The sequence below is a fragment of the Heliangelus exortis genome, chromosome 27 (genome assembly GCF_036169615.1).
Source record: "Heliangelus exortis chromosome 27, bHelExo1.hap1, whole genome shotgun sequence".
NCBI lineage: Eukaryota > Metazoa > Chordata > Aves > Apodiformes > Trochilidae > Heliangelus > Heliangelus exortis.
In genome coordinates this window covers 676,582-695,980 of record NC_092448.1, presented here as the reverse complement: position 1 = coordinate 695,980, position 19,399 = coordinate 676,582, and the positions used below count along the sequence as shown (strand labels likewise).

The 19,399-nt window shown below is 51.1% G+C and overlaps 3 protein-coding genes and 3 long non-coding RNA genes across 7 annotated transcripts in view; 4 read left to right on the top strand and 2 right to left on the bottom strand.

Moving 5' to 3' along the window:
- Window positions 1-1,375, top strand: part of LOC139787626 (POTE ankyrin domain family member B-like) — a 133,773-nt gene extending 132,398 nt beyond the window's left edge. The window contains exons 12-14 of the mRNA XM_071726884.1: window positions 231-307; window positions 649-799; window positions 1,293-1,375. Coding sequence (XP_071582985.1) covers window positions 231-307; window positions 649-799; window positions 1,293-1,348 — 284 coding nt within the window. The 3' untranslated portion in view covers window positions 1,349-1,375. The remainder of the gene's footprint in view (window positions 1-230; window positions 308-648; window positions 800-1,292) is intronic.
- LOC139787944 (ankyrin repeat domain-containing protein 7-like) overlaps window positions 1-19,399 on the bottom strand; it is a 118,687-nt gene that overhangs the window by 84,357 nt on the left and 14,931 nt on the right. The gene's annotated exons all lie outside the window — the stretch shown is intronic.
- Window positions 1-19,399, bottom strand: part of LOC139787948 (uncharacterized) — a 112,714-nt gene that overhangs the window by 88,331 nt on the left and 4,984 nt on the right. The window lies entirely within an intron of this gene.
- On the top strand, window positions 2,668-4,312 carry LOC139787949 (uncharacterized). Of its 2 annotated transcripts, none has more exons than XR_011722737.1 (3): window positions 2,668-2,892; window positions 3,444-3,507; window positions 4,190-4,312. It is a non-coding gene; the product is annotated as an uncharacterized lncRNA (long non-coding RNA). The 2 variants fall into 2 exon arrangements; XR_011722736.1 differs by having other exon boundaries at window positions 3,861-4,312.
- Window positions 13,109-19,399, top strand: part of LOC139787951 (uncharacterized) — a 540,427-nt gene continuing 534,136 nt past the window's right edge. Inside the window, exon 1 of the long non-coding RNA XR_011722739.1 lies at window positions 13,109-13,405. This is a non-coding gene — a long non-coding RNA (uncharacterized lncRNA). The remainder of the gene's footprint in view (window positions 13,406-19,399) is intronic.
- On the top strand, window positions 14,262-15,634 carry LOC139787798 (olfactory receptor 14J1-like). Its single transcript, XM_071727129.1, has one exon. The coding sequence runs from the start codon at window positions 14,262-14,264 to the stop codon at window positions 15,180-15,182; it is 921 nt and encodes a 306-aa protein (XP_071583230.1). The 3' UTR covers window positions 15,183-15,634.

Here is a 19,399-nt window from a genome sequence, read left to right as displayed (position 1 = left end):
CAGTGACTCCTCTCCTGTGATTAAGTCTGGCAAGGTGCCAATTGCAAGATAAATAAATAACTCCTTTTATTCACATCCATTCTAATTTACTACTCATATATGGTTGAAGACAATGTGATTGTTCTAGAAATGGAGGTCCCTGGTGACTAAAGAAAACCTCAAAAAAAGAGCAGGGGCGTAGCAGAGTGAACTAAAACCACTGCATCTCTCCCTTCTTCCCTGGTGTGTAGGTCTCCAGGCAGAGCTGGAAGCTCTGCAGAAGGAGAAAGCTGAGGAAGGTCACTGGACATCTCTGTGTGGTTCTCAGGTACTTTGTGTGAAGGACAGGGAGGTTGCCATGGTGGGGCTGGGGAGGGTAGGAGGGAGATCCAGGAGCAGCTGAGAGCTTGCTGTAACTGAAATGAAGCTGGGCTGGCGTGAGGGAGTGCTTCTTGGGGGCTGTGCAGAAGCAGGGCTGAGACTGAGGACAGGAGGCATTTCTTTCTGCTGCTGCAGATTTCCATGGAAAAGCTGAAGGCCTTGTAAAAGCAAGCTCAGCCAAGTTTCCCTTCTGTCTTAGGCAGGAAAAGTCTTTTTCAAGCTGGCAGTGGGGGGCAAAGCAGGTCCTTGTTTCAGCTCTTTCCAGCTGTTTGGTTTGATCTCTTTTAGGAAGAGTCACCTGTAGAGGAAGAAATGGAGGAGAATCAGGAGCAGGAAGAACTCAAGAAAGAATTGTGGGCTGCAATTGCTGCATGTGTCCCCAAGTACATTTTTAATGAAAGTCCTGATATTTTGACAGGGACTGCAGAGAACAAGACTGGTGAGAGGAATGATTTGTTTAATACTGATTGAGATTCTTCCTCTATGAATGCACAGTAAATGACCAAATATTGTGTGGACTTCTGATACTGAATTTCTTCCCTCACTTGTGAATCCTGGTGGGATTCCTGTTCTTTTTCATTCGTTCTTTGAGAACTGAAATTGTGGCTTTGTGTTGCAAACAGTGGTGTGTATCAAGGAAGTGCCCTTCTTGCTTTTCTTGCTGTGTTCTCCCTCTGAACCAAGTGTTTTGTGTCAGCAAGCTGCATGCACGTTGCTGTGTGTGACCTGAATGAACACTGACCAAGTGACAGAAGAAATATTGGAGGAGGAGGAGGAGGAGGAGGATTCTGATCATTTTCTCTCTAGCTGGTCATAAACTTGAGGGGATGTCTTGTTTTGTGTTAAGATTGTTCTCACCATTAATGAACTCTAGGAGTAAATAAGTAGCATTAAGTCATGCTGGTTGTAAAAGTCTCTTGTTTTTCCTGTAGGTGAGCACTCAGGATCTGCTTTCCATACGTCATCAGCAGCAAAAACAGAGGCCTAAAGGAAGCCACTGCCAGCTCTGGGGTGCAGGTATGTGAAGCCAAATATTTTGCATTGGAGTCTGGACTGATAAGGGGCATTATAGAGTAAATTGGATTATACAGTAAGGTAAAGAAAAGTAACCAGAAAGTGACTAATGGTGATGGCAGAGTCCTGCAGAGGAAAGTTGTGTTACTGTCTGAAGTTGGGTACAGTCCTCTTAGGATGAGGAAAAATCCTTGCCAGATGCAGGGTATCCTGATGGTGTTGGGCATCTGGGGCAGGGCTGGGCAGAAGGGTCCTGTGTAACACCTCAGGGGAGAGTGGAGCACATTATTCCCACTCTGGGGACATGGTTTAGTGGTGTTGGTTTCCCAGTTGGACTGGAGGATCCTAGAGGTTTTTTCCAGCCTTAATGATTCTGTGGTTCTGTGGTTCTGTCCACACAGGAGGCATTGGCCCAGCTCCAGAGGGAAGGCCATTTATTCCATCAGCTGCTGCACAGGGATGCTTTAATGACATTCTCCACAAACTCTGCTGAAAAGCAAGTTTCCACACTGGAAAAGATGAACAAGGAATAAAAGGCCAAGTGTGCTGGTTTAAGAGAACAAGTCTTAAACTATGAGGCTGGAAAAGTAAAAAAAGGGAGGTAAAGGATAGACTTTTTGCAGTGTTGAAGGCTCTGAGCAGTGTTTTGCTCTTCATTTCTGCATTCTGTCTTTTGGGAGCTGCCTGTTCCTCAAAAAAGTCAATCTCAGCCACTAAGCTTTCTCTTCTCTATTTTGTGATGTGCAGCAATCTTTAAATTTCTTCTGTGTATCTGTGTTGGGCTAATTAACTGGTCAGAAGACTGATTGGAATGTTAAAGTTCTTTTCTGCAAATTCCACCAGTCCCAGGCAGAGCAAAGATTTAAAGATCTCGCTGTACCCATTTTGTTAATTTTTATTTTCTAGAAAACAGGAACTAGTCCTGTTGAGTAATTAGACACTGGTGTGCTCTTTGTCTGAATAGTGATGTGAAGAGTGCTTTAAAATTCCATTTCTTTCTTCCTCTCAACCCCAGAGTGTTTGAGTGAGGTGAATACCTGCCTGTGTCAGATAACCACCTTATTCTTCATTTTTCAGTTTCTTTAAGAGGGAAGAGGGGGAAGAACTCCAGGAGTGCTGTCAATGCTTTTACCCTGGGAAAAACTTTGTATTCCTAGTGCCAAAAAAAAAGGTTCCTTTGGGAGATGGTAGTTGGGTGGGTGGCTGGAGGAAAGGAGGGACTGTCGGGTTTGGTCATTCCTAATCCCCTCTACTGTTCCTGGTTCCTGCCAGAGATAATTCTTTGTGTCTGAATATTTCAGAACTGGTGGAAATAAAATTTAGGAAAAGCCAACAGAAAGCTTTGTGGAAGATAAAAGAACAGACGTGGAAGTGGCTGCAAATCCAGTTCACCATTCAACTCACCTGGGACATCCTGGCACCAGTCTGGTTCTGAACAGAAGTCCAGTAGGAAGCATCCCCAGTTCACCCAGAGGAGCAGAACCATTGATGAACAGGATTTCCTCTTCTGCAGACAAGGTAAACATTTTGAAATCCCATCCTCAGCTACTGCTGAAGAGCATCAGCATGCAGGGTTGTGCTTTTTAACCTAAACTTACAGCTCATTTGCAGGGATTACTCATGGTGTAACTCCTCCTCATCCCAACACAACATCTAGGTGTGCTAGGGGTGAAAAGTTTGGGTTTTGAGGGCTGTTTTCCAGGAGTGCCCAGAAACCAAAGATGATGCCATAGGATGTTCCGAGCTAAGCTTTAAATTAAATATTCTTTTCTAGGATGTATGACTATAATAACTAAATCTGCCACAAATCTCACTTTATACCTCAGTGTGGGAGATCCACTGTGTGTAGGAGGCATTTGGGTTTTTATGGGGTACTCCTGGAGGAGCTGTGAATTTGGTCACTGCTCTCCCTTTAGTCCTGGAGAGAGGTCCCTTCCCTCCACTCTGCTGGTTTATGGCCTCACTTCTTTGGCCCTTGGAGTTTTTGCCTGGTTTTGTGTGGATTGGAAGAATGTTTTAGAAGTTTAATATTGCACAATGTTAATGGTGTGTTTTCTGTACAATTCTAGTACAGGCAGGAACAGGATGAATTTGTCTCTGAAGAAGCTGGACATGGTAATGTGTCATGTTAGAGTAAGTACAAAGATGACTGCTCCTAACTCTTGAAAACAACATCTTGAAAGCTGTTTAGTTCCTGTGCTAAGCACAGGGTTTTTTCTGCTAGCTTTACACTTACTTGAACATGGAAACTTTCTGCTTACAAAATGCTTTGTAGAGCTTTAAGCAGCTGCCTGAAAAAAACCACCAAACCAAGTTTCCAGTGATTGCCTTCAGCACTGACCCATAACACACACCCTCTGCTGTCAGTTTGTGGTCTGTGCTGTCCCTTACTCATTGCTTGTGTTTGTAGCTCCTCTGTTGCAGTCTCTTTTTATTTGAATAGGCAAGAAGAGGCTGATCAGTGACAAAAGTTCTCCTTTCTTTAGGGAAAGATCACTCAGTAGTGTTCAGGCAGTCGTCAGGGGAGTTGAATGTTTGTCATCCATGGCATCAAACATGTTCTGTGATGTGAGGCCAGATGTCCCAGGAGGAACTGCACCTATTTTGTACTGATTACTCCAGAGTCACAGCTTTGCAGTGACTGGTGCTGTTTCAAAGCAGGAAGCCCCTGAGCCAATTTCCTTCTGTTGCTGTCTGCTTTTAATCACAGAGAGTGTTCAGCTCTGGCTTCGTAGCCGTAATGTTCTGACAGTGACCTCTTTGCCCCTCTCTCCTGTAAAAGTAACACCAGGAATCTTGTCTCTTTTCTCCCCAGACACTGATGAACTTTAAACTACATCTTTGGGAGCTTATTCCATATCTTGTGATGGACCAGAAGAGATGAAAATATGTTTCTGTCAGTCTGAATAAATGTTCTTAGTCTGTTGGATGGATGACAGCCCTGTTGCCCTTCCCTGGTGGTTTTTTGATGCGTAGTCCTCTCCCTCTCCCCCCTTCCCTTTTCCCTCCTCTCCCATTCCCTTCCCTCCCCCTTCCCCTTTCCCTCTCCCTCTCCCTCCCTCTCCCTCCCTCTCCCCTTGCTTCCCCTTGCTTCCCCTTGCTTCCCCTTGCTTCCCCCTCTCTTCTCCACTCCTCTCCTGTGTAGTCCTCTCCATCTCTCCATCTCTCCATCTCTCCATCTCTCCATCTCTCCATCTCTCCATCTCTCCATCTCTCCATCCCTCCATCCCTCCTTTCCTCCTTTCCTCCTTTCCTCCTTTCCTCCTTTCCTCCTTTCCTCCTTTCCTCCTTTCCTCCTTTCCTGCTTTCCTCCTTTCCTCCTTTCCTCCTTTCCTCCTTTCCTCCTTTCCTCCTCTCCTCCTCTCCTCCTCTCCTCCTCTCCTCCTCTCCTCCTCTCCTCCTCTCCTCCTCTCCTCCTTTCCTCCTTTCCTCCTTTCCTCCTTTCCTCCTTTCCTCCTTTCCTCCTTTCCTCCTCTCCCCCTCTCCCCCTCTCCCCCTCTCCTCCTCATCCCTCTCTCCACCTCTCCCCCTTTCCTTCTTTTCCCCTTCCCCCCTGCCGCCCTTTTCCCTCCCCCCTTTTCCCTCGCCCCTCCCCCCCTCCCCTCCCCCCTTCCCCCCCTCCCCCCCTTCTCCCCTCTCCCCCTTCTCCCCTTCTCCCCCTCTCCCCCTCTCCCCCTCTCCCCCTCTCCCCCTCTCCCCCTCTCCCCCTCTCCCCCTCTCCCCCTCTCCCCCTCTCCCCCTCTCCCCCTCTCCCCCTCTCCCCCTCTCCCCCTCTCTCCCTCTCCCCCTCTCCCCCTCTCTCCCTTTCTCTCTTTCTCTCTTTTCCCCTTTGCCCATTTCCCCCTTTCTGTTTCTCCATCCCTTTTCTCCTTCCCCTTTATTTTTCCCCTTTCTCTTTCCCCTTTTCCCTCCCTCTTTCCTCTTTCCCCTTCCCCTCCCATTCCCCCACTCACCTTCCTTCTTTCCCCTCCTGTTTCCCCTCCCCTTCCCCCCCCGCCTTTCCCCTCCCTTCCCTTTTCTTTTTTTCCCTCCCCTGCCCTCCCCACCCTCTCCTTTTTTGTAATTTTTGTCAATAAATTGATTTCGATTTTGGTTTTAAAATTTTCATCAGTTTGTCAATCTTATTTCTTGCTGTTAACAAACGTGCTCCTCTTTACCCTTTTTCAGTTTCTGCACACCTGCTTTATGAAATGGAATAGAAAAAAACCCCATATTTCTGAAGGAAAAACCATAGCCTGCTTTTCAAGAGTGCAGAAAGGGCCTTGGAAGTAGAAAGACTGCTCCAGAAATCACTTGGGCACCAGCAATGTGCTCATGTCCTTTGCTGCCTGTCTGGCATGGCTCAGTTTGGAGTGCCAGAGCTCAGCTCCAGTTCCATGCTGTGGGCCAGAGGGTTCATTTTCCTAAGGAAAGCACATGGACAGTGGATTTCTTCCCAGTGCTTCCTGATGCCACTCAAGTTTCAGAGCCTCATTCTAAAAGAGCCTTCATGGCAGCTCTGCTCTAGAGCTGTCACACGGGGCTCCACACCGAGCCCTCTGATCTGCTCCCTTTCCTTCAGACACAACTCCCAGCAGCAAACACTCATCTTACCATCTCCCTTTGGGGATCCACTCAAAACTTGTGCTGCCTCTGCACAGAATGACTTCTGCAGCCTGACCAGCACCCGACAGACACATCCTGCAGAGGGGGACAGGACTTTCCTATTTGTCAGGCAGAAAGAGGAATTTGGATATCCCCAGAGAGAGCAGCTCTTCAAGAAACAGGCAGCAAGCTCTAAGGCACAGACAGCTTTGCCATGAAGGGCTCTTCTGGAGAAAAGAATTCACTCCTGAATACTTTGGGTGGAAGCATTTGGTCCCTGCAGAGAAATCTCTGGGGGAGTCCTGTTCCCAGCGGGTCCCACAGCCAAGCAGAGAGCATCCATCCCTTGGTGGTCAGCAGCTGGAACAAAGGACCTCATCAGCAGGTTTTCCAGTCTGTTTGCTGGTTTGTGTTTCCTGTATCTATGGAATATCTCTTTATGTCACACCATACCACACTCTCATTCTGAAGTTAAGAGGATATCATTTTATTTCTGCAGACCTCTGCTTAGTGTAAGGTACGGCTAAAAATCAACCCAGGTGTGTCCTGGTTTGGGGCAGGATAAAGGTAATTTTCTGCCTTGTACTTTTGCTTTCTTTGCAGCTGCTGCCCACAGACACTGCTGCTGTTGAGAAAGCCAACGCTGCTGCTGCTCCTGCTGCAGACACCACAGCCTCTCCCCCTCAGCACACACAGATACTTGTTGACCCTGGGACTGGGAGAAAAGGAAAACCATGGAAATGAGAAATGTTCCAGGCAGGTGAAGGACAAAGAGGGGATTGCTGAAGCAGAGTGGGCAGGGGACAGAAAGGCATGGGGTGCACCTGGCCTTTAGCAAGCCCTTTGCCATGCTCTACCCTTGTCCTGTTGTAGCCAGACTGGTGATGTCTGGATTGAAGAGGTGGGTGATGTGGTGGGTGGGAAGTTCACAAGATGATGAGGGTCACAGTGCCATCAGGGATCCAAAGTCCTCCTGGCAAGCAGTGACGGTGCCTCAGTGTCCAGAACTTGTGCCAACACTGTTTCCTGTCTTTATCCATGGGCACGATCACTTCCCTATTCCTGCTGGCCATGCTATTCCTGATACAAGCCAGGATGTTGGTGGCCTTCTTGACCACCCGGGTACACAGCTGTCTGAAACTCATCTGTCTGTCCACCAGCTCTGACTGAGGCTGATGCTGTGGATGGGATTAAGAAGTGAGTTCCATGGGGACAGGGACAGGGTTGGCTTCAGTTGAGTGGGATCATGGAATCATGGAATGGGTTGGGTTGGAACTAGATGACCTTTAACCCTTCCAACCCAACCCATTCCATGATTCCATGGTTCTGTGACACAGTCCCAGCCAGTTCCAGGCCTGGGAGTCTCCACAGCCACCACCAGGGCTTTGTGATGCAGGGTCTGGTGCCTGGACACCATTGTCATGGGGGTCTCTGTGGTGACCCTGGGGGTATAGAAGGGGTGTGGAGACCTGGGGTGCCCATATCTGGGAGAGCACCTCCCTCAGGAGTCAGCAGCTGCCCTGGGTGACCATGGAATGTCTGTGGCAGAAAATGCCCAAGATGTCCATGGAGAAGGAGGTGGAAGCCTGCTGCCAGCCCTCCACAAGACCCCAAGGTCAGTGACTGAAGGAAGGGCCAGACCAGAAGTTCCCCTGCAGGCTGTGGGGAGAGGGCAGCTGTCCCCTGCAGCCCATGGAGGAGCACGGAGGGGCAGATGTGGATCTGCAGCCCATGGAGGAGCACTCTGTACCAGGGGGACATCAGTTACTAACTGAAATACATTAAATTTTAGAAAAAAGTCACATTTGAGCAGCGTGAGCATGGCTGGGGCAAGGGTCAGGAAGGTGAGATGCCTCTTGTCTCTCTGTGTCTAGATTTCCTTCTTTTCCTTTCCAGCAGGGCTGTTCCATGCCAGCTGTGCAGTTGAGTTTCCAGCCCCTCAGTCTCTCTCCCTTCTCCTCTCTCCTTTCCCCAGAGGGGAAGGTGTCTCTGCTCCAGCACTGCTCTCCCCTCGGGGACTGCTCTCAGCTGCCCCTCTCCTCTGCCCTGCAGCTCTCAGAGCGGTTCCTTTCCCCTGCTTGAAGATGTTGATGGCAGAGGCAGTGTGGCTGCTGTGAGAGCTGTGTTTGGATTGGGTGTGCTTGAAATGCTCGAGTAGCACAGCTGGCAAAAGCTCTGGTGTTTGAGGAGCTGATTCTGAGGCTTTTCTCTTTTCTGTGTCTTGACAGAACAGCCCATAGCCTTCTGTCATCATCCTCCAGTCCTGTGCCCCTTCCCACCATGTTTCAGTTGTTGTTCCTATGATACCAGAACTACCTGAGTGGGCATGGAGCTCCAGTTCCTCCTCTTGATTTCCCAGGCTGCTTGTGTTTGTATCCATACACTTCAGGAGGCTGATCCTTTGGTTCCTATTTAAGGAGACAGCCAAGGAACATTTTACACTCCTCTGGCTGTCCTGGTTTCATCCCAGATCAGTTGTAGTGGTGATGGTGGGGTGATCATTGCCACCTTGGATCCCTCCCTGCAGGTCCTTCAGTTTAAAGCCCACCTCCCCAAGCTGACCAGTGGGTACTGACGTGCCACTTCCAGGCTCCTCTCTAGTAAGCCCAGTTTTATCTATCCAACCCCCCTGCCATGGGCATGGACACCTCCCACTAGATCAGGTTGCTCAGAGCTCCATCCAGCCTGACCTTAAAAACTTCCAGAGATGGGGCTTCCACCACCTCTCTGGGCAACATGTGCCAGTGTCTCACCACCCTTCATGGGGAAGAACTTCTTCCTAGTATCTGATCTAAATCTACTCTCCTCTAATCTGAATCCATTCCCCCCTGTGCTATCACTACCTGACATCCTAAAGTCCCTCACCAGCTTTCCTGTAGCCCTCTTCAGGTACTGGAAGGCTGAGGTCTGCTCAGAGCCTTCTCCTCTCCAGCTTGAATAACCCCAAGTCTCTCCGTCTGTCTTCATAGGAGAGGTGCTCCAGCCCTCTGATCATCCTTGTGGCCACACTTTGGGTGCAGCCATCAAGGCAGTTCTTTATCTACCCAGTGGTCCATCCATCCATCCATCCATCCATCCATCCATCCATCCATCCAACGCATCTTTTACCAGGTTGGAGACCAGGATCTTGTGTGGGACAGTGTCAAAGGCTTTGCTCAGGTCCAGGTAGCTGACCTTGGTGTCTCTTCCCTTGTCTATTGGTGCTGTGATATTCCCATAGAAGGGCCCCAAGGTTTGTCAGGCACGGTTTCCCCCTGAGGAAGCTGTGTTGATTATACCAAATCACCTCTTCATTTTTCTTCTGCTCCAGCAGTGCCTCCAGGAGGATCTGCTCCATGACCTTATGTGGTACAGAGGTGTAAATGACCAGTCTGGAGTTCCCTGGATCTTCCTTCTTTCCCTTTTTGAACATGGGGTTTATGTTTCCCACAGATCATTCCCATGACCCTCCAGATCCTTCTGAATCACAGAATACCTCAGGCTGGAAGAGACCCCTGAGCATCTCCTTGTCTGAGTGCCCTGCTCAAGGCAGGATGAACCAGATGAGGTTGCTCAAGGGCTTCCCCAGCGTGGCTTCATCCACCAAGGGGCTGAAGGTGCCTTTTGTCCCACCCCACAGGGGGATTATAAAGACAGCAAACAGTGTTGGCACAAGTTCTGGACACTGAGGCACCATCACTGCTTGCCAGGAGGACTTTGGATCCCTGATGGCACTGTGACCCTCATCATCTCGTGAACTTCCCACCCACCACATCACCCACCTCTTCAATCCAGACATCCCCAGTCTGGCTACAACAGGACAATGGTAGAGCATGGCAAAGGGCTTGCTAAAGGCCAGGTGCACCCCATGCCTTTCTGTCCTCTGCCCACTCTCCAGTTGATTCCTGCCCCTGGAACAACTGGATCCAGTATTTCAGATGTGGTTTCACAGGGCAGAGTAGAGGGGTAGGAAAACCTCCCGAGATCTGTTGGACACACTTTTCCTGATGCCCCCCAGGACACCATTGGTCCTCTTGACCACAAGGGCCCCTTGTTGACCCATGGAGAATTTAGTGCCTACTGGGACTCCAGATTTTTCTCTGTGGAGCTCTTTTCCAGCAGGATGTCCCCTCATCTGCACTGGTGGTTGGTGTTATTCCTACCCAGATGCAGGACTCTACACTTGTCCTTATTGAACTTGATGAAGTTCACCTTTGCCCAGCTCTCCAGCCTGTCCACATCTGATGGAGAGCTTCTGGTGTCTCAGCCACCTCTCACAGCTTGGATCATCAGTGAACTTGCTGAGGGTACACTCCATCCCCTCATCCAGGTCATTGATGAAGAGATTGAACAAAACTGGACCCAGTACTGATCCCTGGAGAATACCACTGGCCACAGGCCTCCAACTTGACTCTGTGCCACTCATCACAACCCTCTTAACTCTGTTGTTGAGCCAGTTACCAATCCACCTGACAGTCCAATCATCTGTTCCTCATTTCTTCAGTTATCTTATGAGGATGTTATGGGAAAAAATGTCTAAAGCTTTACTGAAGTCAAGGTATATGACATCCAGTGCTCTCCCTTCATCTGCCCATTTGGCCATCCCTTTGCAGAAGGATATCAGGTGAGTCAAGCAAGATTTCTCCTTAGTAAATCAATGTGTGCTGCTCCTGAGAACGTTCTTTGTGTTTGTGTTTGCACACTCAGAGTACTGAATATTCTGTAAGGCAGACTTCTCCTTTCCTACTCAGTACTGAGAGCTACATCTACCACTGCAGAGATGTGGAATCCCCTTCAGTGTCAAAAGAAGTTTTCTCCTTCCCCTCTTTCATCCTCCTGTGTGGTACTGACTGTAGCACAATGGACATTCCAGTACCTGTAGGATTCCTAGTGGAAGGCTGAGGAGGGGCTGCGTGCAAGGGCCTGGACTGATAGGATGAAAGGCAATGGGTTTAATTTAGAGAGGAGTTTATTTGGACTGGATGTAGGGAAAAAGTTCTTCATCATGAGAGTAGTGGAAAAAATGTCACATGTTGACCAGTGAGGTGGTTGAGGTCTAATCCCTGGAAATATTCCAGTTCAGGCTTGAGGTGGCTCAGAGCAACTTGATCTAGTTGAGAGTGTCCCTGATTACTGCAGGGGGGTTGCAATGGATGAGCATGAGAGGTCCCTTCCAAAAAAAAAAAAAAATTCTGTGATTCTGTGATTCAGAATATGTGATTCAGATATGACCTTCAGCCATCTGAGGTACCATGGGGATATCTCAGAGCTCTCCCAAGATGGGGTTTGGAGGCACCAAGCCCATGGCCAGTGTGCAGAGGTTGATGGTCAAGGCTAAGAGCTGTGGGGACTGTGGGCAGTAAAGGAGGATCCTGGGAGTGCCTGAAGGGTGGGTTTGGGCATGGTGGAGCTTTTCTTCAGAGTGGGCAACAGCTTGGGCAAGAAGTAATTCCCCAAAGTGCAGCTGGGGATGGCTGGAGTGGAGAGCAGAAGAAAGAAATGTCAGTGCAAGGGCCATGCTGGGGAACAGCACATCCCCCAGCAGGAGCCTGGATCAGGCCAAGGCTCTGTGTGCCAAGGCAGAGGCAGGGAGGACACAGAGATGTCAGGAGAGGAAGGGGACAGCAAGGTGGGGCAGGCGGGTGAAGGAGCAGAGCCTGCAGGGCAAGAGGCACAGGGGATGGGAGAGCCCAGGACAGACTGTGCTGGAGATGAGAGAGGGCAAAGGTGTGGAAAAGCTGGAGGCAGACTTGGCAGAGCCAAGCTCTCCATGCCTTTGCTGCTGGCTCTTGTCTCTGTCCCTGATGGCCATGGGGAGACAAGTGGAGCTTCCAGCAGCACTGGGGCTCAGGGCCTCCTTGTCCATGTGCAGGAGGCTGGCTGGGAGGTGCCGGGCCATAGTCCTGCCCTTGGCATTGCCCATCTGCACATGCCAGTGGTGCCAGGAGAGCCCTGAGGGCTGAGGAAGGGACAGGATCTCCCTCCCTTGCCAGGGGCTGGGGCTCAGGGCTGGCACCTTTGGGGAATGGGCTCAGGGCTGGGCCCTTTGCAGTCCTGACACACAGCCAGGCTTCCTCAGCACCAGAGCCACCTGCACCTTCCTTTTCCCCACCTGCCATCACTGCCTCCTGCTTCCTGCTCCCCCCACCCCCTGCAGGGGACGCTGCTTTCTCAGGGCTGTCCCTCAGGGGGACCCAGGCACACGCCAAGAAACTTTGGAAACTTTGGAAACTTTGGACTTGGACTTGGTTGTGGAGAAAGAAGCTTCTGCAGCTTCCTCTCCTTGCCTCTTGAGCAATTGTCATGGGCTCAGCATCAACCCCCCAGAGGGCTCCTGACAGCTGTGAGCTGGGCTCCTGGGATGGAGGGAGCTGCTGGCAAGTGGGCAGTGCTGCAGAGAGACAGCTCTGGGCAGGAGCAGCTCCTCTGCAGAGCGCAGCAGGGCTGAGGGCACTGCCAGGGTATCTGGGGGAGATGAGCAAGGCAGAGAGAGCTTCAAGGGGGTGAAGATGGAGGGGATGAGTGGCAGCTGAGTGGAGGAGAACCTTCCCAGCTTCTGCCATGGTGAGTGTCTGGTGCAGGGCAGTGAAGCTGGTGCAGTGTCTGGAGGCATCTCCTAAAGCTGCAGAGCCAGAGGTGCTGGGAGCTGGAAGGGGGGAAGGGGCTGGAGGTGGAAGGGGAATTGTGAAGAGGAGGGAGGGGGTGTGTGCAGGCAGGGGTGGCCAGGGCTGTCCTTCAGAGCAGGGTCCTGCAGCCCAGGGGCTGTGTGCTGGGGCAGGGACTCTGCTGCCTGCCTGCCTGCCTGCCAGGGGCAGCTCTCAGCCTGCCCGGGGAGCTCCCTGGTGCTGGCAGAAGCTGTGGCTGGCAGGAGACAGGGAGCACAGGGCAGGCTCCTGGTGCTGCTGAGAGAGGGATGAATTGCTCAGGGCTGCTCACAGCTCCAGCTGCTGCCCAGAAGATTTCTGAGGGGACTTTTCAGGAGTCCCTTCAAGGCAGGGCTTTCCTGCTCCACTCTGGGCTCTCCTCAGGTTCTGCTTCCACTTGTCTCTCCAGGGCATGGAAAGTTCTTTCTGCACTCTGCAGAAGGCTCACAGACCCCAGTTTTCCTTAGTCCTTTTCTAATCTGCTCCAGGGATCATTAGATCTCAGAGATTCCCCTGGACAGGTCCTGCTGCTGCCAGGAGGGGTCTGCAGGGCAGAGCTGAGCACTCAGGGGGTGGGATGGGGGCTGTGAGCACTGAGAGGGAGGAGAGCTGGGGACAGAGAAAGAGCTGCAGGCAGCAGAGATGGGCAGGGATGGAGAGGGAGCTGCTGCCTGGAAGATGATGGCAGGGGGGATTCCTGCACCTCCCAGCCATCCCCTGCAGAGCTGCTGCCCTCCCTAGAGCTAAACCCTGCTCTCTGTCACACAGCACAGTCCCCCAGCCCTTCAGATCATGGGCACTGAATTCTGAGCATCCTTCCAGCAGTCTCTCCTCCCCACCAGAGAGGAGAAATGCTGGAGTCTCTGCCTGTGTCTCCCTCTCCCGACTCTCTTGGCAGCAGAACTTTGGCAGGTTCCCCTCTGGCCCCTTCTTCTGCTGCCCTTGTTCTTTCCCTTCTTTTTTCTGGGCTTGGGCTTGAGATTTTGAGTGCAGCTCAGACACTGATGCTGCAGGTCCTGTCCTGCTGCTGTGTCCAAGAAGGAAAAGCATCCAAAGTACCTGTGATTTGGGGCTGTGGGGACTGCAGGGTGTGGGGCTGGGGGTCAGCCCACCCTCCCATCAGGATACCCCATCTTGAGGGTCTTTGCCTCTTTGTGCAGCTGAGAGCAGGACTGATGGACAGAGCTGCTGTCCTCACTCTGCACTAAGGGACAGTCCCTTTGTCTCTCAGCACCCTCAGGGTTTCACTTGCAGAGCAGCACAAATGCCAGGGGCTTCTGCATTAAAATTATTTTCATTGATTTTTGAGAATTTTTTCCAGAGCAAACCATGCTGAATCCCATCAGCTCTGCTCTGCAGTCTGGTGGTGCATGGGGGTGACAATGATGTACAGCTCCTGAATGTCACTAGAGGATTTAATCTGAGATCCCCTCCTGCTCCTTTTTACCAGTTGCTGTAGAGAAGCACAGACCCCTCCTGCTCCTTTATGGACATTCAGCCAGGACAAGCCAGGGTGTTTGAAAGGGATATTCCAAAGGTGTTCATGAAATGGGAGAAACTGTTTGTGTGTCTCTAGGAGAAATTTAATCATGTTTTTTTAAGCAACACTGCCCTAACTTCCTTTATTTTTGTTTTTTTTTTTTTTTCCCACAAGAAGGTCTCTATCCATAGTGTCACCCAATGTCCAACAGCACCTCCACCACAAATTTCCTTCTCCTGGCATTTGCAGACAGGCGGGAGCTGCAGCTCTTGCACTTCTGGCTCTTCCTGGGCATCTACCTGGCTGCCCTCCTGGGCAACGGCCTCATCATCACCACCATCGCCTGTGACCACCACCTCCACACCCCCATGTACTTCTTCCTCCTCAACCTTTCCCTCCTCGACCTGGGATCCATCTCCACCACTCTGCCCAAAGCCATGGCCAGTTCCCTCTGGGACAGCACAGAGATCTCCTACAAGGCATGTGCTGCACAGATCTTCTTCTTTTTCTTCTTCATCACAGCAGAGTTTTATCTCCTGACGATCATGTCCTACGACCGCTCCGTGGCCATCTGCAAACCCCTGCACTACGGGACCCTCCTGGGCAGCAGAGCTTGTGTCCACATGGCAGCAGCTGCCTGGGGCTCTGGGTTTCTCAATGCTCTGCTGCACACAGCCAATACATTTTCCCTGCCCCTCTGCCAGGGCAATGCCCTGGACCAGTTCTTCTGTGAAATCCCCCAGATCCTCAAGCTCTCCTGCTCACGCTCTGATTACACCAGGGAAATTTGTCTTCTTGTATTAAATTGTTTGTTAGGCTTTGTGTGTTTTGTTTTCATGGTAGTATCATATGTGGAGATTTTCAGGGCTGTGCTGAGGATCCCCTCTGAGCAGGGAAGGCACAAAGCCTTTTCCACGTGCCTCCCTCACCTGGCCGTTGTCTCCCTGTTTGTCAGCACTGGCATCTTTGCCTACCTGAAACCTCCCTCCATCTCCTCCCCATCCCTGGACCTTGTGCTGTCATTTCTGTACTCGGTGGTTCCTCCAGCAGTGAACCCCCTCATCTACAGCATGAGGAACCAGGAGCTCAAGAATGCCCTGAAGAAGCAGATATCTAGATGATTTTTCAAAAGGGTCAAAATGGTTGGCTTCATCTTCATGTCTCTCGTAATGTTACTCACTAGAAGCCCAACCAGTCTTCAGGAAAGTTTTACTGAGTTTTGTTGTAGATACTGCTTATTTGGATTGGGATTTTTCTCTGCTTTCATTTTCAAACTATTGCTTAAAGAGTAATGTCATTGCTTGTGTCCTTTCTCATCACTGATGTCTCCATGTATTAATTAACCAGGAGATTTTCACAGAGGAAATGTGTTCTCTCTGTGTTTAAACAGAATAAATAAACTTCCAGTGAATGTTTGCCTGAGGCCCTTCCTTTGAGACCCTGTCTGGAGCTGCAGGGCAGTGCCTATGTGCAGAGGTGGAGGGGAAAGAGTCCTGGCACAAGGGCACTGCCCGGGAGCACCAGCGCTTGATCTTTTCCAAGCTGTCCCCTTTCCAGCTCCACAGTCTCCTTCTGCACCCTTGGGTAAGCCCTGAGTGCTCTGGCAGCTTGGTCACAGCCCTGCGGTGTGACAGTCCTGTGCCCGCAGGCAGGGACAGGGCACGGGCACTGCTGGGACAGAGCTGGCCTCCAGAACAGCCCTTCCATCATCACAGGGGATCTCCTCAGCTCAGCTCTTCTTCCACACTTGCTCTCAAGAAGCTGCCCAAGGAGTCGACTCTGCAGAGATTGTTGCTCTGCTGCTTTCTCTGGGGGCTCCCTCTGATGCCATCATGGTCCCGGGGCGGGGGGTTTGGGGACTTAGGGCTGGTTGCTTTGTCACTTCTTTGGTGTCCAGAGCCCTCAGGGATGGTGACTGTTGTGCAATAAAGAGAGCCCATGGCAGTGGAATCAGGCAGGGCCCCTCTGAGCACCCTCCATGGGCACCCAAGAGCTTGTGTGGGAGGTGGTCAGTGTCAGTGAGCACCATCAGCTGGGTCTGCCTCCCAGCTTGACCAGCACAGCCCATGAACAGAGTCAGCCCTGGGCACCCCAGCCCCGTGCTCTGCAGAGCAGCACCCCCAGCTCGGGGCGGGGGGCAGCCTGGGGACAGGGTGCAGGGATGGGTGGCCAGGCCAGCCCAGAGGTGCTCAGCAGGGAGAAGGCTCTGTGGGAGCACAAACAGCACCAGCTCTTCCCAGGGGTGCCATGAAGGTCAGTGGCACAGACCGTGTCCTCAGGTCACTTCACCTGGACACTAACGTCCCCTGGGAAGCCACCTGAATGCAGCACTGGGATCTGCTTCCTTCAGCCAAGCTCCACCAGCCTGGCCCAGCTGCTGGACACCATCTCTGCCCACTGTGGCCTCAGTGCTATTTTATTTTATGAACCTTTGGCACCTCTGAGCGTTTCCTGCTGGTGGCCACATCTTGTCTTCAGTGCTGGGCTTGCTGTCACCTTCCCTGTAAGATTCAGGGGCTGCAAGGTCTGTCCTGAGAGATCAACTGCACCTTGGATAGGGGCATTTCTGTCAGCCATGAAGGACAGGAAGGGGGATGGGGAGAATTACCTGCTGGTCAGCATCACCTCTGTCCCTGGGATGGTGATGGGGCCAATGCCCCTGCAGGGCACTCCAGGCAGATGAAGGACAAATAAGGGATTGCTGAAAGAAGAAAGAAGGGCATTGGGGAAAGAAGGCCATGGGGTGCACCTGGACTTTAGTAAACCCTTTGACATCATCTACAATTTTCCCTTAATACCCAGAATTTTTGATGTCTGGATTGAAGGCCTGGGGGATGGTGCGGGTGGGAAGTTCACAAGATGATAAGGGTCACATGAAATCAGTGATTCAAAGTCATCCTGGCAGACAGTGATGGTGCTTTAGTGACCAGCACTTGATCAAATGGTATTCTCTCTCTTTATAATGCCCTGTGGGGTGGGACAAAAGGCACTTTCAGCCTCTTTGTGGATGAAGCCAGGCTGGGTGAGCCCTTGAGAAACCTCACCTGGTTCATCCTGCCTTGAGCAGGGCACTCAGACAAGATGATGCTCAGGGGTCTCTTCCCAACTGGAGTATTCAGTGACTCGATGAATATTTCACTCTTTGAAGACAGAAACAGGGAGGGGAAGAAGAGGAGACAGACAGAAGTAGAGCCCCCAAGATATCTCATCTTGTCTGAGCACCGCTTCTGCATTTGTACTATTGGTAGGAACTTTGCTTTGGTGAGCTCTGAGACCAAACCTACCAACATGGTGACCAGCAACTGTTGAACCCATACAGGGAATAATTATAACTACTTTGTTTTAAGATGCTCTGATCAGATCTGTCATTATCTCAGCCCTTTGTGCCCCACGTTGGGCCCAAATTAGGACTGTTTTGGTTGAACTCCAGCCAGGCACTGAACACCATGCAGCTCATTAACATCCCTGTGTCATTCAGGTGGGGAAAACAATATGAAAACAAAGAAACAAACAAAAAACAATACATTGAGAAATGAAAAGTTTTCTGGCTGAAGTAAAAGAGAGTTAAATATTAATACTAATACTGATTCTAACACCAACACCATTACTAACAAAAAAAATCTTCAATTTGAGGTTATCATCCAGCTGCAGCCTGCAGGGGAGAACTCTGATGGGAGGGAAAGACACACAAGTCCTAGCAGGGGCAGGGATAATTTGCCACCACCACCTTGTCACCACCACCACTTGTCACCTCTGGCTGGCAGCTGGCACTCGATCCGCACCTCCGCCTGGCACCGTGATATCACTTCCCCACCACTGTGTGGTCCCCAGAGCAGTGCCTGGTGGGACAGCCTGACCTTTGCTTGGCCTCAGCTGGAGACTCTTTTCATTTGGATTCCCTGGCCCCCACCTCCCCCTTTCCCCTCTTCACTTGCAGAGCCCCCGGGCAAACCCAGCAATGCGGCGGGGCCAGGGCCGGTGGGAGGCACGGAGGGCACGGCCGGCACCCGTGAGGCAGTGGGAGTGGGTGTCCCCCCTTTTTGTGTTGAGTTTTCTTCCGAAGCCAGGACATTGTGTGCGTGCTGGGTGATGCCAAGAAGGAGCATTCCCTTTCTGAGGGGGAAATGCAAAGTGCAGCCTGCAGGGCGTTCTTGATGGCAGTGCAGAAAGCAGCTGCCGTAGGAAAGAGAGGCTGCTGCGGGCTTTTGGAAAGGGACACTTGTCATGCATTGCTCCTCCTGCCCCTAAGGGAAGGTGTCCTGCAGGCAGGGCAGGAACGGGCTCGCTGCCGCTGCCCCCATCCCCTCATTGTGTGACAGGACAATCGCTGCCAGCGCTCGGGGCTCCCCGCAGAGACCCCGATGATGCTGGTGCCATGCGGGGTGGGTGGGTGGGGATGAAGTGGCAGCGTGGGGACAGGAGGGAGCTGAGCGAGCAGCAGCTGCTGGATGGAGGGTACAAGTGGGGGAACTGACAAGGTGGTGGAGGCAAATTATCCCAGAGCCTTCCCAGGGAGCCAATGAGAGCAATGTTGTGTATGGGGAGGTGAGGAGCAATGTTTCTCATAGATTGCTGTATCTGAAAGGCTTTTCCTCACTGTCCAGGCCTTTTGCAGTGACACTCTGCACCAATAACAGTTGAATATACATTTCTAAACTGAAAAAAAAGTGAAATAGAACTTTTTGAGAAAATGCTCCTTTTAGTCTTCCTCCACACTGGAACCTCTCTGATGAGCTGTGCAAGTCTTGAACACTATAAACAACACAGGATAAGACATGGCTGCTCGGTACTGTAATGGGCCCCACAGTGCCAGAGGGACGAGTCCATGATCCTCAGGTAGTGACAGGAGACCAAAAAAAAAAAGGTTCTAAGAAGTGAAAGCCAAAATAAAAACAAAAATTATCTTCAAGTATTGATTGGCTCCATTGGGTCCCATTACTGACAAAGCCTCCCCTGAGACTTGTTAGAGAAGGTCACTGGAGGCCATGATTGCAGGGAGACAAAGGTTCTGTAAAGGTGGCTCTGAGGCCACAGATATTTATTTATTTATATATTTATTTACATTATGGATCAGTCAGGCCAAACTCTGAACCCCAGGCAATGGGAAATCAGAGCCCATCCCTCACTTGTGGGTCAGGACTCTTCCTGGGGGCAGTGGGGTGTGAAGATGAGCAATAAAAACTGTAGGAAAAATGCACCACACCTCCCAACTACCCCAAGAAGGGGCAAGGAGCAAACCAAGTGCAGAGCCTCAACAGAAACTTCTGCCTGGTGGTGGTGATCCAGTGACCATTTCTAAAGTCACCTTTCCAGACACAGACTGTCCAGACAAAGGCCA

Bases quoted from the DNA above. Each gene is read 5' to 3' on its own strand.
- LOC139787798 (XM_071727129.1), top strand. From the start codon at position 14,262: ATGTCCAACAGCACCTCCACCACAAATTTCCTTCTCCTGGCATTTGCA.